Source organism: Ambystoma mexicanum, chromosome 1p (assembly GCF_040938575.1).
Source record: "Ambystoma mexicanum isolate Mex_15411 chromosome 1p, UKY_AmexF1_1, whole genome shotgun sequence".
Lineage (NCBI taxonomy): Eukaryota > Metazoa > Chordata > Amphibia > Caudata > Ambystomatidae > Ambystoma > Ambystoma mexicanum.
Genome location: NC_090921.1, coordinates 600,772,718 through 600,798,513, shown reverse-complemented (window position 1 = coordinate 600,798,513; position 25,796 = coordinate 600,772,718). Strand labels below are relative to the sequence as shown.

Genomic DNA, 25,796 nt, shown 5'->3' with positions numbered 1-25,796 from the left:
TTTAGACGAGGCTTTCATAGATCGGACTTGTCTGGAAACCTCATCAGCAGAGAAAGGTGGAAAAGCAGAGAAGGAGGGCGGAGGGGAGGCTGCAAGAGAGCAAGAGGAAGAGCCGGGAAGAGAGGGAGGGAGGAGAGAGGAGGAGAGCGAGGACAGGATGTCCTGAGTTTTTGAGATGAAGTGCGAGGCCAGTGCGGTGCAGAGGGCCTGGGAGGGGACAGGAGAGGTAGAGACTGCAGCAGGGTTGGCCAGCTCCTTGCAGATTTTAAAGAGTTCGGCCGAGTTGTTTGATGCCTCAGAGATGCGGGCTTGGATAAGGGCTCTCTTCTTGGTGAGAACGGAGAGCCGGTATTGCCTTTGGAGCAGGCGGCAGGCCAGTTTGTCAGAGGATGAGCATGAAGCACGCCATTTCCTCTCTGCCACCCTGCACTTGCGTTTTAGGGTGACGAGATCCGAGTCATACCAGGAGTTACATTTGGCTTTGGGCTTCAGGCGGATTCTCATGACGGGGGCAAGGATATCGAGAGTATCAGATATAGAGGAATAGAGGATGGAGAGGGCGGTGTCAGGGTGGGAGTCAGCCGAGGGGGGAGGAGGGGGCGAGAAGGTAGCAGCGAAAGCCTCAACTGACACGCGCTTCATGGGTCGGATGACCGAGAAGGTGGGTGGCAATGACGAGGGTGGCTTTGCCTGTGGGGTAGGGAGGGAGAGGTGGGAGGATAGGAGAAAGTGATCACTCCAGGAGAGAGGAGTGGAGAGAGGGAGGGAGAGGGGAAGGTCAGAAGAGATCAGAGCATCAAGAGTGTGCCCTGCAGAGTGAGTAGGCCCAGACGGGAGGATAGAGAGTGAGAGAGAGTTGCAGAGTTCGCGAAAGAGACCAGTGGGGGGACAGGAGGCATCGAGGTGGATGTTGAAGTCACCGAGAAAGAGGAGTTGGGTGGTTGAGGACAGGAGTGAGGAGGAGAGGTCAGCCCACTCAGAGAGGAAGGATGAAATTTGACCAGGTGGCCGATAGATAGTAGCCACGGTAAGGGAATGGCTAGGAGAGAGAGAGAGTCGGCAGACAAGACATTCAAAAGAGGAGTAGGTCTGCGTAGGAGTGACAGTGGCAGGAATCCACTCAGGGAAGATAATTACCATGGTGTGCATTTACCGTGGGCTGCGTTCGCAGCTACAGTAAAGCAATCAAGGATGTCATTTTTGTCAAAATGGCCCCGGTCTTTTTTCACCATTTCTTTGTGGAAAGGTCCTTCTTGAGATTTACTCTGCGCGCCAAATCAGGTTTGGTCCCATTGTTCGCTTTGCCTTTAGCGGGATTCACGAGTGAATCCCGCCTCTTGCTCCAGGGAGTCTGGGGTAGGCAGGAAGTGAGGGAGGTGCCAGAAACTCCCTGTGCTTAGTCTCCTAGGAGACCCAAATGCACTCTGTGGTGATTGGCCGGCTAGGACACCCACCCTGCTGGGTGACTGACAGCTAGGCTGGAATGAATGGGAGAGAACTGGATAAAAGGTGAGGCTTTTGGCTTGGAAGGCAGAGTCGACCACTGGACGAAGGAACCGAAGAACAACTTTAAGGAGGACGCCTGCTGCAACTCCTGGACCGTTGGTTTGCCTGGTGAAGCCCTGCTGCAGTGCCAAAACGCCAAGTTCGCATCCACAGAGAAGCCCCTGTAAGGACAACTTCTCCCTTTAAGTTGGTGGGACCAATCAACTCCAAAGTAAGCCACCTGGACATCCATCTCTGAGCTGGTTGAATTTCCACAGAGTTGCTGCTGGAAAACGTATAGCCAGGGAGAGGAACACCAGATTGTGCGCGTTGCTTTTAAGCTGGCCAAGTGCTCCAGGAAGATCCTCTGGACTCCCAGGATGCTGGACTGACCAAGCCTGAGCCCCATTAACAGAGTGCGGGACCCCAGAAGCAAGGAAAGTCCATCTCGACAGCCAGGAACCGCAGTGTTGCCATTTGAGGTAGACGCGAGGAGCTGAAACACTGAACAGCCACTTAAAGTGAAGTTTGCCGGTTGCGCGTTTTGACCATCCCACTACATTGCAGGAGTCCCCCGACGTCCTCCCTCTTGTCCCCACGACTGAGGCCCAGGAACAGTGAGACCTGAAGAGCTGCACAGGAACAGGAGTCATCTGCTGCATCTTTTCATGATCTTTAAAGGTAATGTACAAAGTCTGAGAGAACTTACTTCTTGAGGTAGAGTTGCTTGCACCCTCTACTACTCACAGGTCTAATCAGCTTGTGGCCCTACATTTGATTCTTCTTTTCTTCAAATAATTCTAAAACATTGTGCAAAGACTTTTCCATGTACATACCAGAAGTGCTTCATCCTATACAAGTCTTTTGCCCATTTACTTGAGCTTAGCCTTTTGTACTGAATTACCCTTTCTGGAGGGATCCAAAAGCATTTGCCTGCTTAAGAATAATTGTGGTCTCTTGTATGTTCTAACTAATCTTTTCCTTTTGACTTATTACTATATGATTCTAAATGCAACAGTGATATATTAATGTCTCCAGCACCCTAGCAATTGAAGTCACCCGAGGGTGTAGTTAGCGTCTGTGGGCCATCCCAAAAGGGCATCTACTGATTTAGAGATATTAAGAGTGTATTTCTTGAAGTGTATTTGAGTGTTACTATTATATTGCTCCCTTCTGAAGAAGGCGTATTCTAACTGACTGATAAATGAATAATTGTTTATTCAAGAAAGCTTGAGTGCAAGAGTTTGAATACTTGTAACTGTAAATCTCTGTGCAACTCCACTACAGCTCACATTGACCCCTCTTAAGATAAGCCTGGCTGCTCAACAAGCTACCAAAACTGTGTAGTATAAGCCTATACCAAAAGTTGGGTTTCCTATACCTGTAGTCATAGTGGTTTGTAGTGTTCTCAGAGGGCACTGCTTCACACTTTGCCTAACAGGTGTCGCAGCAGACTGGTCTGTACCTTTGGTAGAAAAGGGCCTTTTGAGATTCAAGATTGGAGAGCACTTAATGTAGAAAATGTTTGATAGAAGGACTTCTTCCCAGAGTGTAGAGGAAGTTGTTGGAGTTGCAATAGGGAAATAGGTGAGTTAGTGACCTACATAACTCAGTTTAGGGCCCTGGTATTGGAGAGTGGTTGGCCCGAGGAGAAGAGGGCCGTGCTATTTTATACGGGGGTTACGTGAAGAACTTAAGGATGCTTTGACTACCATATTGGCGAGACAAACCTCCAGTGAGGATTTTATTTCTCTGGTGTTAGATGCCAGACTAGCCGAAAGATCAGAGAAAAAATTGTGTCAGAGAGTAGAGTATGGGTGAGGAGTGAACGATCTAAGGGGGAACAGGTGTTCATGAAAATTAAGGGGCGAGTTCAGGAATGCGAGGCCGCCACACAAAGGATGAGAAGGAGAGGAGGCGCAAGGAGACTGTATTGCGGGGATAGTAGCAAAAATTCCCACCTATTTCTGGAAGAGGTCAGCAGGTGGCTAACAATCCAATCTGCAGTTACACACATTACATTCAACATATCCTTGTTTTTAGGAAGGAGGGTTTAGATATGGAGGTCGTTGTATAATTGATTCAGGAGCAACTGGGAACTTTATGAACAGAACTTTAGCAGAAATGTTAGGAGTTCCAGTGGTGCATAAGGAAGTTCCAGAACAGGTACGAGCTGTGGAAGGCACGCAGCTCTCATCTGGAATATTAATCATTCACACCACCGTTCAGTTGGACCTGAAAATTGCTGTGGGGCACAGTGAGGAGATAGTATTTGAACTCAATGATGCACCAAAATTACAGATCATTCTTGGAATGTCTTGACTAACACTCCATAATCCCTTGATAGATTGGGGCAAGAGAACCGTAGAGTTTAAATCTGAATTTTGTAAGGAACCGTGTAGTCTAGAGGTTGATGAGTGGACCAAACAAGATACTGGGGAGGTTTTGGAAGTATGTCTTGCGGGTGGTGCAGTGGGGGCAATAGCGGGAGATTTGTCTGAATGCTACAAGAGTTTTGAAGAGGTCTTTGGTGAACAAGAGGCCAGTGAGCTTCCTCCACATCGTTGATATGACTGCAAAATCAACTTGGAGGAGGTATCCCCTATTCCCTGTGGCAGGATTTATGCTTTAACAGAAAAAGGAAAATTAGTACTTGAAAGAATATTTAGAGGAGAACTTGGTTAAAGGGTTTATACGTCACTCTGTGGTGTCGCCTCATTTATGTGCCCAAGGAGGATAAAACCATGAGGCCATTTATTGACTACAGAGATCTTAGCAAGATCAATGCAAAAAATAGTTATCCACTGCCCTTTATTTCGGTAATGCTAGACAGAATTCAGGGGGCTAAGATTTTCACAAAACTAGATCTCAGAGGTGCATATCATTTGGTAAGGCTAAGAGAGGGGGACGAATGGAAAGTCATTCAGGACATGTTTTGGATAATTTCAGTACCAAGTAATGATGTTTGGACTATGCAATGCGCCAGCAGCTTTTCACTTTTTTTTATTAACGAGGTACTTTGTGAATATTTAGATGTTTTCATGGTGGTCTACATTGACGACATACTGATTTTCTCCAAGGAGGAAAGTCTACATGAAGTACATGTTTGGAAGGTGCCGATTAAGTTGAGAGAAAATCAACTGTTTGCAAAACTTGAGAAGTGTGAATTCCACCCATCCAGAGTAGAATTCTTGGTATTTGTTATTTCTCGAGAGTCTGAGATGGATTCGACTAAGATCAAGGCACAGTCAAGGAATGGCCGACTCCAACTAGTGTAAAGGACATCCAGCGTTTCATTGAATTTGCAAATTTGTATCGTGCGTTTATTCGTGAATTTTCCCAGGTCGTGGCACCCATTACCAGATTGCTGAAGAAGGGAGTAAAGTTCTTGTGGAGTGATTAAGCAGAGAAGGCTTTTAATTTTCTCAAAAAAGTTCATCGCAGGACCAATTTTACTTCATCCGAATTTCGAGCAACCTTTTTTCATAGAAGCAGACACATCTGATATCGCCATGAGAGCAGTCGTATTGCAAAGGCATTGGGAAACAGGACAGCTTCATCCAGTACCTTTCTTTTGAATAAAAAAGAATTATACCATTTCGGACAGAGCTTTTGGTTATTAAGACAGCGATTGAAGAATGGAGACATGATCTGTTGGGGGGCTCAGAATCGGGCGACATTGATCATAGGAACTTATCCTTTTTGCGCTCAGCTAAGACTCTGACCGCCAGACAGCTCTAAGTTCTTATTCTTTGCCGAGAAAGATTTTTTAATCTTTAATAAACCTGGACAGAAGAATGGAAAGGCAGATCTCCGTTGAGATGTTTTCCAGAAAGTTTGAAGAAAGACTCTTGCAGAGTACCTTTGCGCTTGCTTGTGAAGAATTTCATGGTTGGAGAAGTACAAAAGGTTTGGGATTTTCATGAGTGAATTCTTCAGCAAATGACGGCAAAACAAATTCTGGACTGGGAGTAGGAAGATCCAGTACGTCAAGTGAAGGAGGGATTGCCATATGTGGACACAAGGTTATACTTGCCGTCCCCAGACCTGGGCGAGATGGCGCTGAAGTCTTGCCATGATTCTTTGCTAGCTGGTCATTCCGGTTACAGAAAGACACTAGAGTTACAAAGAATTTTGGTGGAAAGGAATGCGAGATGACACTGAATTATGTCAAAACATGTGAAGTTTGTGCCCGAACAAAGTGTGAACATCAAAGACCCGCGGGGCTGTTAGTTCCTTTGCCAGTTCCTCCTCATCCATGGCATACTGTATCGATGGACTACATAGTGGCCTTCCCCTGGATAAGGGTTGTACTACCATTCTGGTTGTAGTGGATCTTTTTTCAAAGGCTGGTCATTTTATTCCTGTCCAGGGTGCTCCTACCGCCACATCATTAGCACAGGCCTTCTTTCAGAGAGGCTTCACGGGTTAACGAGTAAGGTGATTTCAGACTGAGGAAGTCAGTTTAAGTTTTGGCAAGCATTCTGCAAAGAGTTAAAGATTGAGATAAATGTAACAACTACTTACCACTCAGAGGCTAATGGTCAAACAGGGAGGGTTAAACAGTAGCTAGAAAAACATTTAACATTGTTTTCTGGAATCAAGTCAGGGTTGGGTGGACTTTCTATGGTTAGCGGAATTCAGTTATAACACGGCAAAGGATTCCAACTCCATGCCCCCATTTTTTGTGAATCTGGGTTTTCATCCAAGAATTTTGAGAGGGATAGTTCTGGAAGGAGTACCTGATGTGGAGAGCTGGCTTCAAGCAATTAATCACAATTTAAATAAGGCAGTGCAATATTTACTAAAGAGCAAGTCGAGTTACAAAGAATTCTCTGACAGAAGGCGCAGATTAGTTCCTGATTATCAGATGGGAGAGCTGGTACGGTTATCAACCAAGAACATTGCCTTAAAAGGAAAGAACAAGTTTAGTCCTCGTTACATAGGGCCCTTTGAGATTCACCAGGCCCTTTCACCTGCATCAGGTAGGCTGAAAGTGCTGCAGGGTTTAAAGGTGCATCACACTTTTCATGCAAGACTTCTGAAAGCATGTAGGAAAGTTTTAGGCAATATTGTTTACAGTACCCTTTGGGTGCACTACAACAACCCTAACCTTCTGGCAATAGGAACACAACCTTTGGTATAAGTCTGTACTAAACAGGTTGGTAGCGTGTTGAGCAGCCAGGCTCATCTCAAGAGGGGTCAATGTATGCTGTAGGAGAGTTACACAGAGATTCACAGTGACAAGTAATCAAATAAACTCTTACAATGTTTCTTGATTAAACAAGTATTAATTTATTTAACAGTCAGTTTGAATAAGCCTTCTTCAAAAGGGAGCAATATAAAGCAACCCAAATATACTTCAAAATACACACTTAGTTTTTTAAATCAGCAAATACCCATTTGGGATGGCCCACAGACACTACCTACACCTTATGGTGACTTCAATAATTAGGGTGCTGGGGACATTAATATATCACTATTGCATTTAGAGTATTATTGAGAGGAGTGTCAAAGAAAAGTGGTTTCAGAATAAGACAAGGGTTCACACAATTATTCTTAATCAGGTAAGTACTTTCAAACACCCCCCCTCCCCAATGCGGTCAGTTAACTCTTTCCTAGAAGGAAGGCAAAACAAATAAGAAGAGGAGAGAAGAGTCATTCAGGGAGCCAGGCCAGCCAATGTTAAATTAGCAAAAGTCAAGGTGAACTGAAGCACTTCTTGCAGTTAAGTAAAAGTCTTGCACAATGTTTTAGAAATCTCTGTAGAAAAAGTAGAATCAAATGTAGGGTCACAAGCTGTTAAGCCTGTGAGTAGAAGATGCAAGCAATTCTACAGAAGCAACCAAGACACGTCTCAACTGAGAACAAGCAAGGTGGCACAACAAGAGATATGTTCTTAGACTGTACAGTACCTTTAGGTTGAAGAAAGTGCAGCAGATGGTTTCTGTTCCTGTGCAGCTATGCAGATCCTGGTGTTCCTGGGCCTCAGTCGTGGGGACGAGAGGGAGGACTTCTGGGGACTCCTGCACTGCAATGGGACCATCACTGACGCAACCGGCAATCTTCAAACAAGTGGCACTTCAGTGTTTCAGCTCCTCGCGTCTACCGCAAATAGCAACACCGCGGTTCCCGACTGTCGAGATGGGCTTTCCCTGCATTTGGGGTCCAGCACTCGGTTGACATGGCTCAGGCTCGGTCAGTCCTGCTTCATGGGAGTCCGGAGGATCTTCCAGGAGCTCTTGTTCCTCTCCCTGGCTATTCGGATCCAGCAGCGACTGCAGTGGAAATTCAACCAGCTTCGAGAGAATGTCCAGATGGCTTACTTTGGAGTTGATTGGTCCCACCAACTCAAGGGGATAAGTCGTCATTGAAGGGGTTCTCTAGTCGAGATTAATTCGGAGCTTCAGCACAGCAGCAGGGCTTCACCGGGCAAACCAACGGTCCAGGAGTTGCAGCAGGTGTCACTTCCAAGTTCTTCGGAATTCCTTTGTCCAGAAAGCCTGCCCTTTATGCAGGTTTCTCCCATTCATTCCAGCCTAGCTGTCAGTCACCCAGCAGGGTGGCTGTCCTTGTCGGACAGCCAGCCTGCCAATCACCTAAGAGTGCATTTCTGTCTCCTAGGAGACTGAGCACAGGGAGTTTCGGTCACCTTCCTCGCTTCCTGCCCCCGCCAGACACCAGACACCAGGAAGCCAGAGGGGGGCTTCTCTCGTGAATCCCGCCAAAGGCAAAACAAACAAGGGGACCAAACCTGGTTTGGCGCGCAGAGTAAATCTCAAGAACGACCTTTCCACAAAGAAAAAGGCAAAAAAAAGAAGACTGGGGCCCATTTTGACAAAAATGGCACCCGTGGGTGCTTTACTGCAGCTGCGAACGCAGCCCGCGGTAAAAGCACACCACAGTAGTAAAAAGTAAACCACTGCCACCAGCCATTCATCGAGGAAAGGGCAACATAAAAATGTTACATGTTACATAAGTAACCCCCCAGCACCCTATTATAAAATAGTGTGTGTTGGGTCTAGAAAGTTATAAGTAAAGTCATTTTCACTTCACTGCTCTTGGAAACAGTTTATCCAAGAGAAGGGATTTAAACCTTTGGGAAATCTGAAAGACTTCCCTGTGCCACTGCACTGAAGGTGCTGTGTGACAATGTAAAAGATGAAGCCTATGGAGTTTGTCAGACTCCACAACCAAAAGGAACAGTGTTCAAAATCATATTAAAATACACGAGTGAAAAAAGGGCCTCACGCTCTCCAGGTTAAAAATTAAAAGTACTAAAATTCAGCAAAGTTGTGGGGGGTTTCTAAGGTAGAGAGGAATTAGCACATTTCTGAGAATCCTCCCCAACAGAAAGACATGAGGTTGCAAGGGGTACCAAGTCTGGTGTATTCTGATGTTGAGGATGAATACGAGGTACAAGCCATATTAGACTCTAGATTGAAGCATGGGAAACGGCAGTATCTAATAGACTGGAAAGAGTATGGTCCAGAAGAGAGATCTTGGGAAGGAGTTGAAAATGTACATGCCTCAAGGTGGACTAGACATTTCCATCACCTTAGACAAGAAAAACCAGGCCCTGGACAGGGATTTAGGGAGTTGGTGGGGGTAAGGTGGAGGGGGGCGGGGGGGTTAAGGGGTACTGTCAGCGTTCCCCATTCTTATTTTTCTAGGAAGAGGATGAGGTTGGTGAAGGCTGGGATGAGACATGGGAGACGTGTGGCTCAGTGAGTCTTGTTTCTGTTGTTGTGAAAATATTTCTGTGCAAGTGTTTTCCTTAACAATCTATTCAGGAGCCCAAGGTTTTCCCAGTGCAAGATGGCGAAGGGTGCACTCAGCACCGATTGGCTGGGTGATAACTGTGAGATAGTTTGGAACCTTGTTCAGAATTCCAAAATGCCTTTCATTCAACTTGAGTCCTGAGCAGGTCACAGTAGAAGGAGCTCCTGAAAATCAAACTACTGAAGGTCACCTAAAAAATCTATACTCCAATCCATGAGGGATCAGATATTCAAGATCAACAGCAGGAAGTTTGAGATAAGTGTGAAACCAAAGAACGTTTGTATTGTACAAAGTTTTAGACTCTTAGCCAGTAAGTGAGCTATAGAACCGGTCTTTTATGTTATAGGGCAGTTGGCCATGTGCTTAGAAGTTTCCTAAAAATATTTCCTAAAATTGCAGCTACGTTATGCTAAATTAACTTTTTGTACTTCAAGAAAACAGCGCGCATGTAATACAAATTGACAAAGAGCACGTCGCAATGTAATAAAGTAACTAACTCTATGCGTGGTACGCATTGAAACTAAACTAACCTGAGCAGTGCTGACAAAGAATTTAACATTTTGATCATGAGCCAGGCAGACATTCAGCATGTGGATGCCTGTTTTTTCATTAGCAATCAATCATCACAGCTACGTTAGAGGAAAGGATCTAAAGCTCTCTTGCGTACATGCGTCCATTCTGTAAGTTAGGTTCTGAGAGGAGGTTTCGATTGCTACGCAGTTATTGTTTGTCGGGGCCAAGCATGTAACTTTCTATTTTGACGCACAGTGTGCTTTCAAGGAGACGTGTCTCCCGCAGCATTAGAGATCGAGTGACTCTCCAAGTCAATGAAAAGGAAGAGTCTTTATTCACATCTATAAAAGTAAGATCCAGTGTGAGCAATTAGAGAATAAGTGAGACTCCAGACTTCAGCTTTGTTTATAAATATGAAGTTAGGAATATAAGTCAATATGTCTCAGCTTATAAATACTAGACACAGCCTTTATTTTCTGGACTTTGAGGAAATAGACATTTTTTCCTGAAGAGTTGAGGAACCAGTGAAGATAGAAAGAACCTCTTTAGCACAGTTTTGAGAGTTTCATCTATCAGGCAGTGGCTTCATGTACCGTGAATTAAGGGATGGTTCTCAGATATTGTAACAGTAGAAAAAGGGATCCATAACACTTGAAATAAGTTTGAAGCAGACCAGGTAGACAAGAAGAGACAAAGTTACTCACCGTAGTGACTACCTTACTACTGGTCCATAGTCCCCTTTCCTCCGTACTTTTGGGACATGCCCTCCTTCGGGACGGGACAAGAGCACTTTTGTTAAAAAGCATCAAAATGTAATTTTTGCCCTTTTATTTTTACACTGGGCCACCGCACTTGGCCGTAACGCTGCCCTCCTGAGCTCTGCCCCGTGCATCACTGTTAGGGAGAATTCTCAGAAATGTGCTAATTGCCTCTACCTTAGAGGCGCCCAGCTCTTTTTGCTGGACTTTAGGACTTTTCATTTCTATCCTGAAGAGCGTGAGACCTCCCCGCTCCCCCCCCCCCCACTCACCCATGTATTTTTTGGTGAACTGTACTCCGTTTCTTTTGACTTTGGAGTCTGACGAACTGCATAGGCATCATCTTTGCATTGTGTCACAGCACCTTCAGTGCAGTGGCACAGGGAAGTCTTTCAGATTTCCCAAAGGGTTAAATAACTTCTCTTGGTGAAACTGTTCCCAAGAGCAGTGAAGTGAAAATGACTTGACTTATATTTTGGAACTTTCTAGACCCAGCACACACCATCTTACCATAGGGTGGTGGAGGGGTTACTTAGTATCCCCTTTGTCTAGTTTCTCATGTAACATTTTTATGTTACCCTCTCTACAATTAATGGATGGTGGCAGTGGTTTACTTATTACTAGAATCATGTGTTTTTACCACAGGCTGCAATCGCAGCTGCAGTAAGGCACCCATGGGTGCCCATTTTGTGAAAATGGCCCCAGTCTTTTTGCGCCATTTCTTGCTGGAAAGGTCCATCTTGACATTTACTCTGTGCACCAAACCAGGTTTGGTCCCTTTGTTCATTTTGTCGTTTTGCGTCTGGCTACAGCGTCTCTGGCAGGAAGTGAGGGATGTGCCCGAAACTCCCTGTGCTTAATCCCCTTGGTTACAGAAATTCACCCTAAAGGTGATTGGCTGGCTGGCTGTCCTAATGACAGCCACCCAGCTGTGTGATTGAGAGATAGGCTGGAATGAATGGGAGAAAGCGCCATAAAAGGCGAGGCTTTTTGGCTTGGAAGGCGGAGTCTACCACTGAATCTGAAGAACTTGGAAGAAACTGCTGCTGCAACTCCTGGACCGTTGGTTTGCCTGGTGAAACCCTGCTGCAGTCCTGAAGCTCCAAATTTGCCTCGACTACAGAAGCACTGCAAAGGACGACTTCTCCCCTTGGGTTGGTGAGACCAATCAACCCCAACACAAGCTCATCTGGAAATCCTCTGGAAGCTGGCTGTACTTCCATTGCTGCTGCAGGAACCGAAGTGCCAGGTAGAGGAACACCAGAATCGAGCAAGTGTCTTCAAGTTCAGACCCGAGCCTCAGGAAAACCCTTCGCACTCTCTTGAAGCAGGACTGACCAAGCCTGAACCACCGCAACAGAGTGCTGGACCCCAGATGCAAGGAAAGTCAAAGTGGTATCCCAGAACCAGTGTTGCTATTAGCTGTAGATGCGAGGAGCTGAACCCGCGAACTGCAGCTGAATTGAAGTTTGCCCATTGCTGCTGCCGACCTTCCCATTGCAGTGGAGGAGGCCCGAGACGACCTCCTCTTGTCCCCATGACTGAGGCACAGGAACCACAGGATCTGTAGAGCTGTACAGGAACAGAAGCCACCTGAAAACATTTCATCGAACCAAAAGGTACTGTAAAAGGGGTCTTGCCTCTTGTGGTGTAGACTTACCTGTTATCACTTGAGACTTGTCTTGGTTGCCCTTGCCGAGTTGCTTGCAGCTTTGCCCCTCATAAGCCTCCCAGCTTGTGGCCCTTCTAGCAATTTTATTTCTACAAACCTTTCTAAAAACATTGTGCAAGACTTTTACTTACCTGCCAAGAAGATCCTCAGCTCCCCTAGAGTTTGCTCAACTAACATTGGCTGTCCTGGCTCCGTGAGAGACTCTTCTTACCTCTGACTTTGTGTTTGTACCTTTCCCCCAGGAAAGGGTTATTTTGCTTTGCATTGGAGGGTTTAAAAGTACTTGACAGTTTATGATTTGTTAACCTTTGTTTTATTTGACTATCTAACCTTTGCACGAAACTCAACACTGCCCTAAATCAGTGTCCATGGTGTCCTAGGTATTTAAGTCACCAGAGGGTGAAGGAAGTGTGTGCCATCCCCAATGGGCATCATCTGATTAGAGAAACCGTGTGTTTTGAATTATATTTTGTAGTCATACATGTGTTGCTTCCTTCTGAAGAAGGCTTATATAACGGACTGTTAAATTAATTGTTTAATCAAGAAACCCTGAGTGTAAATCTATTTGAAAACTTGTCACTGTGAATCTGTGTAATGACCATACTGCTCACATGGACCCCTCTTGAGATAATTCTGGCTGCTCAGCCACACTACCAACCTGTGTAGTACAGACTTATAGCAAGATGGGTTCCTAATGCCAGGAGGTCAAGGTTGCTGTAGTCTCCCAAAGGGTACTGCACACAATCTTGCCTAACAATCGCCCTTCAGTCCTTTTCTATCGCCAGGTCTGGGACCATTTAATCAACAATAGTGGATACTTTTTAGAGGGGACGTCGGGCGGGCGTAAGGAGGAAAGGGGACTATAGACTTGGAGTAAGGTAGACACTACGGTGAATAACTTTGTTATACTCCTACGTCCCATCCCCTTTCCTCCATACTTGTGGGAGATTCTCAAGCACAACCATAGGTAGTAGGGGTGGATGGAAAATCCCTTTACTGGAATACAATTTTGAGAACAGCCTGGCCAAATTGGGCATCAGCCCTGGAGTTCAGGTCTAAGCAGTAATGTTTGCAGAAAACCGATGGGGAGGCCCACGTAGCTGCCTTGGCGATGGGCTCCCAAAGGACATACTTTTGGAAGGCAACAGCAGCCGCTTTGCCACAGACTAGATGTGCATGGATGCCACTTGGTAGTTGAAGGCCTTGAATCTTAGAGGCCTCTGAAATACATGAGGCAACCCAGCAGGAGATAGATGCTTTGGAAGCTGGTTTCCCTTTCGGGTCGTCCAATGTAACAAAGAGCTGTGAGGAGCTTCTGAGTTCACTCGTTCTAGCGAGGTAAAACTTCAGGGCTCGCCTGATGAACAGGTTATGTAAAACTCTTGGCATCAGATGCCGGATTAGGGGAAAAAGACAGGCAAGGCAATCTATTGGTTCAAATAAAAAAAAAAATCAGTAACCACCGAAGCACATCCTTATCCCTGTGGAAAGTGAGGAATGGATGTACCAGGGAGAGAGCATGGAGCTTGCTTACTAGACTTGCCGATGTTAATGTGATCATAAAAGCAACCTTCCAATAGAGGTACTTAAGATCGGCAATGACCGAGCCATTTGCTCCTGTACTGGGCACTTGCAGAAGGTTTCCTGGTCTCCTGGATAATGCGCATGTGGTCTTCGGACATATTGAACTGCACTGAAGATCTGAACTCTGGCACCAAGCTAAAACATCGCCACAGAATGGTCAGTGCGAATACGGGCTACCTTGCTGGTGAGTCGGTTGAAGAGCCTTGAGCGCCAGGAACACATGAGCGCAGGAACACAGACAGAAGTTCCAGGTAATTGATATGAAACTGCCTGTTTTGAGGCGTCCACAAATCTGACGCAGCATCGCTCCACACCCCAGAAGGGAGGAGTCTGTAGTAACTGTTACTTGTGGGCAGGGCTCCTGGAAGGAGGTCTCCACTTAAAGGTTGTCGACAGAAGACCACAAGTGTAGATCCGCCATAATGCAGGATGGTATTGAAATCATCTTGGAATCCAGATCCAAAGCCTGGCACCAGCAGCTCCGAAGATCTAGCCGAGTGTGCCTCATCTTGAGACGTGCAAGAGGCAGACCGAACACGCAAGACGCAAGACACAACGAGACCCACAAGTCTTTGGAACCACAAGGTTATCATGTGCAAGGACTGGAGGAAAAGTTGACACGTGGTCGACCGGTCCGAAATCGTGTCCGTCGTTAGGAACACCTTGGTACTGACCGTATTCCAATGGAAAACAAGAAAGATCAGGTCTTGAGCGACAGTCATGGATGATTTCTGCCAAATCACTGACAGCCCAAGATGGAACAGGAGCTGAAGGAGTCACTGAAGATTGGTCTAGGCCGTCTGTCAGCAAGGACTGCGCAGGAGCCAATCGTCTAAGTGTAGGTATTCATGAATCCCCTGCAGTCTGAGGAATGCTGCAATGACCAAAATCATCTTTGTAAAAACACGCAGTGCTGAGCTGAGCACAAAAGGGAGTACACGAAACTGGAAGTGCTTTGCTCCCACGGAGAACAGCAGATATGTTCAATGCAGGCTCCAAATCAGAATGTGCATGTATGCATCCTGGAGGTCTTCCACGCTGAGCCAGTCCTTCCGGAGAGAGGACATCATCAGGCAGGGCGTAATCATCTTGAATTTCTCTTGGGTGAGAAAAAGATTTAAATTGGAAAGAGGATGGTGCACAAGCCAGCCTGGTTGGGTTTGGGCACTGAAAAGACGGGAGTAGTAGCCCTCCCCTCGCTCCCCGAGGGGAACAGGCTCCACCGCTCTGAGGTCTAGATGTTTCTGTACCTCTGTCTTCGGTGATGGTCTGCCACGGCTCCAGATGAGAAAATTCATCCTCCCACAGCGATTTGTGCGACCGACGAAAAATATAATTTAGACGATTTCTCGGGAGGGCGACTACCTGTCACAGGAGAGGAGGCTGATGGGTGAGAAAAACCGACCACCTTGCTGCTGCGGCTGATGGCAGGGCCCGCCAGCCAGAGCTTCAGATCAGCGCGCACAGTGATCTTGAAATCTCCTGAATCCAGAGAAGGACAGTTTGGGATCCTGACCTCTGGGTATAAGGAGCCTTAGCTGGAGCTTTCACCAGGACTGATAAAGACTTGGCTGTTTGAGTGCTTGCCTTGGTCTTTGTTAGTTCCTCATTTGTGGAGGAATGGAACAATTCCTTACCATCAAAAGGAAGATCAAGCACCTTGTCCTGCACTTCCTTCGAGAACTTTGTAGCATGGAGCCACGCTTGGCGAGAGATGTCGGCCCGATCATGAGGCCTGGACCGGAAGTGTCTAGGTGATGTGCCGCAGCCTCCAGTAGATCCTGTGCCAGCACTCTGGCATCCGACGAACCGGCTTTGAAGTCATTGAGCCCATACATTCTTGGAACTCGGCTAGTTCCCTCCATAGCTTGGCATTGGCTGCTGCCAGGATAAGCTCAGTGTTAGTCTGACGAAGCTGGAGAGCCGAATTGGAAAATACTTTCTTCCCAATGGCGCCAAGAAGCTTGTGCTCCTTGGAGAGGATTTGGACTACTGCAGCGGAGGAGGATGTAGAGGGATGGCTTGAACTGGAGGGTGGCTGCTTCCACCACTGTCGACAAAGGTAGCGGACAAGCAGACAGAGATATGTCCTCAGAGGTGTGAAGCTTGTAGCGAGCGTCAATCCTCTTGAGATGCAGCCCGGAATTTGTTTTTTTCCCCAGACCTTACGGGCCTCAGCCAAAACGTCCTTCTGGAGGAACAGGCCAGTGCGCTCCTGAGGCGACAGAGTAAAGGCTCCAGAAAGCAACCCCTCATGTGGAGCGGAGGCCTCGGATACTGGAATGTCAAGCAGTGCAATCATGTCCAGCACCTGCTCGTGAAAGGCTCTAATACAGCAGGGCGACTCATCGCTGTCCTGGTCCGCCTGATCCTCGTCCAGTGAAGCAGGAGCAGAGGACTGATCTGCTGCATCTACTGTCTCAGGTCCTAAAGTGTTTTTGCTGGAGCAGAAGGCAGTACAGGAGGCCTAGGATAAATCTCCCCAAACAGCTCCTTAAAGTATGCCTTCATGGGATCAGAATGCACCAGCGTCTGAAATTTCCAAAAAAACGCATCCTCGGAAGAAGGTCTAGGTGCTGGAGTGGGTAGAGGCCGCTCAAAAGGGGCATACCCCCCTTGAACGCAAAGAGGATGGTTGCCAGGATGGACCTCCACCAATTGGGTCCACATAGATCAATGGTGCGGATGCAAGAGGGAGCAGGACTGTATGAAGCAGCAGTATCCGAGCACGCCAATCCATTGGAGGGCAGAACGGGTTCTTATTATCCACATAGTGTGGAAAAGGCTGCTCTGCCCCAAAAGGAGGCCCCCAGAACCAGCCGTAGTGAAAGTTGGTGTAAGAGAAGTAGTCAAAATGGCCACCGTGGTCCGGGGAGGTTGGGCTGCCATTTTGTCAATGTCTGAGGCGAACTGCGTCACAGGATAAAGTGATGCAATAGTCTCCTCAGGGGAGTCAGGGGCCTTATGTGCCATTTTAGCCTTGATGCAAGGAACCTTGGCAGAGCCGCTACTGGCAGATCTAGGGTATTTACTGGACACCTTAGAGACTGCCCCAGAATTAGCCTCAAGTGTAGGAACCTTGGCAGAGCCGGTACTGGAAGGCCTGTGGTGCGTGACCGCCTTCTTTGCCCCCTCGACAGAACTAGTATCACCGCAGCCATGAGTGTGGGAAGGCTGAGGGATGTACCTCACAGCCAGGACCTTCTAAGAGGCTCCCTCAATACTGCTGGTGTTCGATTTAGCCCCAAGAAGGGGAACCTCGGGTTGAACCCAAGTACGTTTAGCTTCCTCACGAGGGGCCTCGAGCCGAGCCTGTGTAGTGAGTTCCAGATGTGGAAACCTCAGGGCAAACCCTGGTACCCAGAGCCACAGAAGAACTGGGCCCAACTTTAGCCCCCAGACGGGGAACCTCGGAAGAAGATCTGGTTTTGGCAGGCCCTCGGAGGAAGCTCTGGTGAGCTCATTAGGACTCTTAGGGGACACCTCAGGGATATCCCTGGTAGAAGAGCTACTTGAGCCCCTCCCTGTCCTAGAAGACCCCGGGAAGGAGGTCCCTGGCCAGGGTTCCCTAAAAAGTAAAGGAACTCACCGGACATTTCTTTTTTTAGTCGATGAAGAGCTGCAAACGTGGTGGAGGAATGTGTGGAAACACCTCCCACCTGACAAAAACGATGTTGGAGTGCACAGATGGAAAGGGAGTTGCAATAAAAGTATGAGTCCCAACGGTGTTCTGGGTCTAGACACTCCAGGCAAAGAGAGTGGGGATCTGCCCTCATTTGCAAGAAGAACAGTACACGGATCCCAGATGCTCCGGCAGAGATGGGAGGACAAGATGATCGTGGAACCGGAGCAGGAAGGAAGGACAAAGGGAATAAAAAGAAAATTCCCAGTGATGCTAGTGCTTCCGACCCAGACCGCGTAGAGAAAAGGACTGAAGGGTGATGCGGAGCTCAGGAGGGTGGGGTTACGGCTGCGTGCGGTGGCCCCACGTAAAAATGAAAGGACAACACATTTAATTTGTTACACTTTTGGACAAAAGTGCTTCAGTCCCATCCCGAAGGACAGAATGTTACACATCGTATGGAGGAAAGGGGACGGGACATAGGAGTATGGAGTTAGTTATTTTATCCACTTCCCCTTTACCCTCGGTCCTGGCCACACAGCAGCTGTTTAAATTAACTGTTTGGTGAGCAAGGTCAGGGGGCCTGGAGGGCTAGCATCCACTCCTGCAGGAATATTGAGCAGGGACCCGACAAGTGATGGCTAGAAGGCAAGACAGAGGGAGAAATAAAACAAGACATGGCAATATTTCTGTGCTGAATCCAAAAGTAGGTACTTACTAGGTACAGGCCTGAGAACATCAGGGATAAGGATTTCCACCAATGCCTGGTATAAAATATGGTCACAACTTCTCATCCACTTCATAACTGGATCATATTTGCAGAGAATAATTAATTTGTCTTTCGGCATGACACCTTCATGATCATCTTCACTGTGAATAAATGAAAAACATTACATAATTGCTTGAAGGATAACTTGCGCTGTTTCATGTATCCGTTGTAGTCCAGAAAAACTAGCAATGGTAAGGGAAACCTAGCTAATAACCATTTTCCGATTTAACAGTGGCTTTGCAACTTCAGCATTTTAAAATCTCATCACATGCGTAATCCCGCCATCTACTGGTTTATGTGGCCAACCACTTTAAAAACAGTGGAGGACTGGCAACTTTTGACTTGGGGTGGGAAGGAGCACAGGTACAGTTTTCTGGCCCATGGTGTAGAGGACTAAACTCACAATACAGTGTCCCCAACTTCCAGGACAACTAAACTCAATACCAATCTCTTCTCCCACCTACACATTCTCTAGTATCTATAGTTGACATAATTGACATTACTTATGAAACATATCTGTCAGTTAAGTTTGTGGTTCCATAGAGACCCAGGGAGCATCCCCACACATACCAAACGTAGTCAAATGATTTCACCAGAATAATATAGCCCAGGTTTACTTGTCACATGATAAAGCAACCTGACAAAACATGAGAAGTTTTAATTGACACATGGTCATAAAGGAAGTATGCATCACTTGGTCAGAAAAAAAGAAAGGGGTCAAGCAAGTCCCACAATCCGTTATAGTAGTATGGGTTAGGAACAGATCTCAGCAACTGTCACTTAATCTACTTACCTACATTTACATATTTGTACCTCGGTATCATTTACCCAACTTGTCCTGATACATCACCCTCTGGTGTCCTTCCTTGCTCCACATCCTCAATGACCATCCCCCCACCCCATTGTCTTACAATTGACTTTGAATTCAGTTCCCCTTTTGCGCCAACCCTTAAATCAATTCCCTTCCCTCAACTTGCTTACACCCCCTTCACTTACCCACATTGCTCAGTCACCAATTCCTTGTCCTCACCCTCTTTCATTACTCCGGCTCATGTGTGGATGATAGACCACCGTGATTTGCTAGTCATCCTCTGCCAGACTTGACAAAGCTGTGGTTGGGTTCTTGCTGGTAAATATGGTGCTGTGGTCTGTACTTGGACAATGGAGAGCAAAAGACGCAGAGGGTACTTTCGGCTTTTATTGCACTCTTAATTGCTCTGTTTTGTTGACTGATTCATATTGTAATTTGCTTCTACCGTTATATTGTTTATGTTTTATGTATTAAGTTGTTCAATTGTACAGCGCTTTGGTGTAAAGCGCTTTATAAATCAATAAATACAAAATACAAATACACTCCCAAGATACACTTTCATGGAAGTCAGCTGCATGTTTCAGTTCATGGAAGCAGATGAACTGCGAGGGGAGAGCGTCTGGGATCTGATAATGGAGAAGAATTAAGAGACCTATCAATCCTTTGTTTTTTCAAGGAAGGTGGAGCGTGTGTTCAATTTGTGTGACTGATGGGTTTGAGTGCATTTGGGACTGGGTAAAGTAGATGGGTAAAGATGCACCTCCTGTGTTCATGTGACTATGTAATTATGTTGTTGATTTCTGTGTCTCTTTTGTTGGCCAGGTAAGTGTGCTCTGAACAAGATAAAATAATGAAAAACTTAGGGGGCATTCAGAGTTGGGTGTAATAGTAAAATCTGCAGTATTTGGAAAATACTGCCAACCCCAAATACCCCCCCGCAACCCCTCACCTCTCACCCAATTCAGGTTTTTGATCAAATGCCACCAGCAGTGTTCCATGGGACCGCCAGGGTCAGTGAGCTATCTGTGGTCACCATCAGAGTGCCAGGAACACATTTTTGCCAGTTGAAGGCAATCAGGCTGACCATAGTCTTCTTCCTCCCCCCCCTGTACAAGGCAAGACTGCAGGTCCTAACGGACAGCAAGGTAGCCATGCACTACCTAAACAAGTAGGATGGTGTGGGCTTCTTGCCTCCGTTTAGACAAGCAATATGATTCTGGCTCTGGATAAGGCATCCCAGTCAGCGGCTCACCTGGCCGGCAAGGAGAAGGTGCTGGCAGATTTTGGGACAGGGCAGTAAACGTCCAGAGACAGGGATGGGTAGGCACTGGTTTTCGTATTGGACATGGTCGCTTGCACTGCAAGGCTAGGAAGTCGGGGTCTGTGGAAGCTGATCTATATTTTCTTACCAGGTCCTTAAGTACTGCTGGAGACGAGCAGGGTTTGTTCCACATGTCTAAAGGTGGATCTCTAAGTGGTGCATGAAATGGAAGGACTGACTCTTTGGGGGGCCTTTGTCCAAGACGTACCTTATATCACACACTAAAATCATTTACAGGGGGGAGGGGAGCATCCTTGGGCTTCCGATTTATAGCAAATCGTGACGTTTTTGCCATTTGTAAAGCCATGACTTGGCAATACTTGTTAAGTGCAGTGGCTTGGGCATATCCCAGTCTGGATTTTTTGCCACTAGAGGTCCAGTTTAGCTTTTTGAAGTCTCAGGTCGTCATCCAACTGCTGCTGGTTCCTGCACTCCACTCTGGAACCGTTGTCTGGGACATTTAGCAATGTGTCCCACCCACTTACTGTCAGGTCTATACCCAGAAATAGGAGAACAGTGCTCAATGTGGGGTATTTGAGTCATGGGAAGGAGGACCACCGGGTATTGAGATCTTGTGGTGTGGTCTGTGGATATTTGGGAGTGGGAGTTTGAAGGCCTTTTGTATATATTCCTTAACTCTAGCACATAAGGATAATGGAATTAACCCAATCCAAAATGGTGAGGATTTAACTCAGCAGTGATTGGCTATGGGGCAACCTGTCACTACTTGTAACCCTCAGAGTTTTAAACTGCCTTTCATCCCTATTTTTCTACAAGGAAGGTCACAGCTACAGTTGTTCCAGCAGAAGTTTAAAAAATCCTGACAGGAAAACGCTTTCGTTTGAAGATTAAGCTAAGTATTTTAAGAATTGGAGCGACAATTATTGGCAGCTTTCTTGCCGTGCATTTCATGTTTTAAACTGCAATAAGTCTGAGCAGCATTGTAACTATTTCAGAAAAGCAGTTGCTAACTAGCTGCAGCGTTTATTCTTTTAAAGTGACTTGTTGGTCTGTAATTTGCCATCAGCGTCTTGAGGCGTGGGAAAGAATAGCTGCGTGTTATATTGCTTTTTTTTTTTACTCCACAGAGGGAATGCAGTGACGCGCTCAAGCCGGTTTAGAGAAGAGGCCCTGGCGTCGTGAGGGAGCGTGTGGTGTCAGCAGTGGAGAAATCCTGTGCGTCCTAGGAAACGCCTTTTAGGGCAGTGAAGAAGACAAGTGATATTGGTGCAGGAAGCATGGTATGCAGAATATAAGCTCGGGTGGCACAGTGAATACATTAAAAGGAAAATTAGCACGGGAGGCGCAGGAGCGTGCTGTGAAGAAATGTAAAGGATACAGAGCATGGGAGCAGTGTGTGCCTTAAATGGAAGCTTTTCTCTGTGTGAGGAAGTGCAAAAGAACCATTTTTAAAGAGTTTGAAAAGTCAGAGCAACTTATTATTTTCACTATAAGTGAAGGCTGCCTGGATTTAAAAAGGGAAGATGTATTTCCAGAACAGAAAGCAGCAGTTAGACTAATTTCCCAAATAACTTTCCTTACAAGAGTCACAGTGGAAAAGTCTGCCTTCAAGCTAGTGGTGAAGGCAAACAGGTAAAAGTGGTCAGAGAAGTCAGAGGGTGCAGTTAAAAAGGTAGTGCTGTCTGCCACTAAAAATGAGTTTGTGTTTTTGCAGATTCAGCAGTCTTCAGGAGGAAAATTACCAGCGAGAGTGTGCAAGGGTAGAGATGAAGTGCGTTTTTTTGCCCAATTCCCCTTTCCACTCAGGGATGTTCAGTCTGAAGTTGATTTTCTAAATACCCAGTCTGTACAGTCCAGAAAGGGTTGGAGGGTACATCTTCAATCTCCGCAGGCCAGGTAAGGTTGGACCTTAAAAGATGTTTCATGCTGCTGGAACCATTTTTGCCTAAACTACAGACTGGGTCCTGGGGTGGTTGATTATTTGTGGGACTCACCCTCGGGTGTCTTCTGGTTGGGTTAGAGATTCTTTGGATTGGAGTCTCTACAACAATTGTCATGCAGTACTACTGGTGGTCCTCCTGTTCTGCTACTACTACTTCTGCGTATCTGGGCACTTCCTTGGGGTCTCTTCTAACTGTCACTGGGGTTGCTCATTGCAGAATCCGCATCTGTGGGGTAGATTAGACTTGGCACCATTAAAGCACTTGTTACCCAGAAGGGTGAGAGGGCTGGAGTCCATCTCAGTCTCCTGCTACTGCGACCACGACACTCTGTGATCCCCACTGGCATCCACAATCCGTGATGCCTGACCTGACTTCAACAACCATCCAGCTACAGAAACCCACATGGTGAGGCTAATCCTTACTGTATCCAGCACCTCTCGATGCCAGAAACCCCTTAATCACCAGTTTGCACACAACTACATACGATTTGCCTCATCCTGTCCGCATTTCCGACCCAACGTCAAAATGGCAGGCGCAACGCGGCCCAGAAACGAGGCTGCATCTAGTTGCTAGGCAACTAGCAATCTCTTTAGCCAATCATTACCGCCGGCAGGTGGAAGCCAGCATTTGGAAGAAGGCCAGGAAAAAGGCTGATGAGTCTACCGTTAAGGTAGACTCAGCCTCCCCTGCGCGTACTGCTCACTCGCCTACAAACTACACATTCTACAAGACCTCTGCATATCACGCTACACCTTTATGGCCTTTTATCGCCTCCATGCCAGGCTCCATATTATGGGAGCCAGCTCACCACATTATCGCTTCCTTGCCATTTACGAGGGGTTATAGCATGCACCTTCACTCCTTGCTAACTGCGACACGCTGTGCCTAGCCTGTCTAATTACTGCCATTGTGCCACAGATTGCTGCGTATCTCTTATCCTCCCGTGAATTGCGATGCGTTTTGCCTTATAAACTGTAGGACGATACATGTACTCAGTCTATCAGTCTCAGCGCTGATGTGACTAGTTGCATCTCTCGCCTTTAATCATATGTGAATGATAATTACTCTATGCCTAGCCTGCCAACTAATACTTTGTGAACTTTGACACACTGCTCCCAACTTAACAGTTTTAGCGCTGCTGTGTCCGACTGCTTCTCCCTCCTTTTCCCTTATAAATATATTCTACTGCACCCACATTTTAACTTCACTGTCCCCACTGATTTGTGATCTGCCCACTGACCCTGCTTGCATCCTACTAGCTCAACCAATTCACAGACCCATCATTCACGAGCCCAAAAAGCACATCATATTAATCGGTATTAGACTGGACCGAGCCCCTCAGTGCTATACTCGTCTGCGCCCAACCAGCTTGATACTTCCCAGTCACCCACTTCCACCTTGGAGGACCCACGCCAAACCACTCAGGTTCTCGCTTCTAGCCTGGCCCTCGGAGGCCCACCCTAACGCTGACATATTCCCCCCTCATGGCAGCTTTTCACAGAGTCCTCCTCACCATGGCCTCAATCCTCCCGCTCATCCAATCCTTCACGCCCACCAATCTCCTCCCGCCACTCCAAGCCAATAACTGCCTCACTCCCTCCATCAACTCATGAAAGGGACACCTCCGCTATCCTACTTAGCCCACTGGAATGGATCCATCGGTATGCTACCCCCCTACCCCTGGTCCCATGCCCCGTTAACATAAGGAACTGGAGGCTAGGATCACGTTTCACCACTCATATGCAGTCCTCTAGGCTGCCTTCACATTCCTCAAAATTCACTTCAAAATCCAGAGTGCACATTCCTACCACCCCACCCACAGTAGCCTTAGGGATATGCAAACAGCCCACCCCCATCACCACCCACAGAACAACACCCTCAGCCTCTAATTCACCAAGTTCGCCTAAGCCAAACTCTGCAGCAATGGGGCACTGATTAATGCACACTCCCTAGTTGCCCATGCTCCCAACATTGCTGACTTTATCTCTGAAAACAGCCTCGAATTCCTGGACGTCACAGAAACCTGGCTCCATCAGGCAGCAGGGCCTGCCCTTGCCCTAGCCCTCACAGAGGGTTACACGATTACCAGATCTGACAGAATCTCAGGCAGAGGAGGAGGTCTCGCTATTATAGCCAGAACTACTCTAGGCCTTAGAGATACTACCCTTGCTAGCCTTCCTTCAGCAGAACTCTCTGCTAAAATCCCACTAACCGCCACTCAAACCATCTTCCTACACCTAGTCTACCGACCTCCAAGCCCCATCTCTTCCTTTGAGGAAGACATCACAAGCATCTTCTCTTCAAATATAAAACCAGTCTCCCGCATCATACTCCTTCGAGACCTCAACCTTGGGTTCCAGGACCCCAATGATGCCAATGCTCTAGCTCTCGAAAACTCCCTCTCCCAACTCGACTTCAAACATCAAATCTCTGAGCCTACCCATTCCAAGGGTTGTACACTAGATTGGCTTTCTGACCTGAACTGCTCCATTAAAATTCTTCAGAACAAACCCATTGCCTGGACAGACCACCAGTACATATCCTTTGCCATTCAGGGAACCACGCCACCTAGCCCTACCATCGCTCCCCCTCACTCTCCAGGAACACCGGTAACATAACACCACCTAATCTTTACCCATTAATCATCATCTTGGACTATACCAACTACAAAAACTTATATCCCTCTACCATGGTTTTGCTGTTAACTGGCATTGGTGAAAATTCTTCCCTGTATCTCTTTTCGCTGCGGCTGCTGGGTCTCTAATCTGGCACCAAGTCTCTTCATGAGAGTCTTCTCTAGTGTCCCCAGAGATCGGTTGCTTTATACACAAACTGGTTTTTTATTTACTTTAAAAAATATATATTTTAAATACGTTTTTATCTAGCTTGAACAAGGCACACATGCATCCAAGCACTGTACAGATTTACCATATACAATAAAACAGACAAAACAAATACAAAAAACTAACAATAAAACCTCAAAATGCCAGAAGTATCATTAGGCAGTTAAAAGAACAATTAAGATAGAGCATTCCACAACCACGGTTTGAGCACTTGCCGGCATCTCAGGTACTTTGAAATCTTGAAAATATTAAAAGGCAGATAATTCCAGCAAGACACTGCTGCACCTGAAAAAGACCTTGTAATGGAAAACCCAACTAAATTCGAGAACTTTAAGAATCAAGACTATGGAGACCTATGGATCCCACAGAAATCTTCCATTTTATGCATGGTAAAATGGGGTTTAAGGATGAATAGCTTTGTAGACAATACATCATTTCAAAGCAATCCTGGAATCTAATGGCAACCAATGAAGATATTGTAAAACAGATGATATGATAAAATGTCTGTACTCCATAAACCAAACATGCAGCTCCATGGAAAACCGCTTTTAATGAGGAATACCTATTAAAATGATGTTGCCAAAATCAATTTGAAATAAAACCAGATTGAACCAATAAACGAAAATGTGAATGATCATGCCTTTCCTCACTTTCTTCTCTACATGCATTTGTCTGGCTGGCGTTAGATTAACATTCAAACATGGAAAGGACGCAAGTTAAATGCTGAGCTTC

General features: G+C 46.5%; 1 protein-coding gene across 3 annotated transcripts in view; it reads right to left on the bottom strand.

Moving 5' to 3' along the window:
• Positions 1 to 25,796, bottom strand: part of RFX2 (regulatory factor X2) — a 580,927-nt gene that overhangs the window by 154,754 nt on the left and 400,377 nt on the right. For all 3 annotated transcript variants that reach the window (XM_069649559.1, XM_069649558.1, XM_069649560.1), the window contains one exon: positions 18,135 to 18,286. In XM_069649559.1, the coding sequence (XP_069505660.1) occupies positions 18,135 to 18,286 (152 nt within the window). The remainder of the gene's footprint in view (positions 1 to 18,134; positions 18,287 to 25,796) is intronic.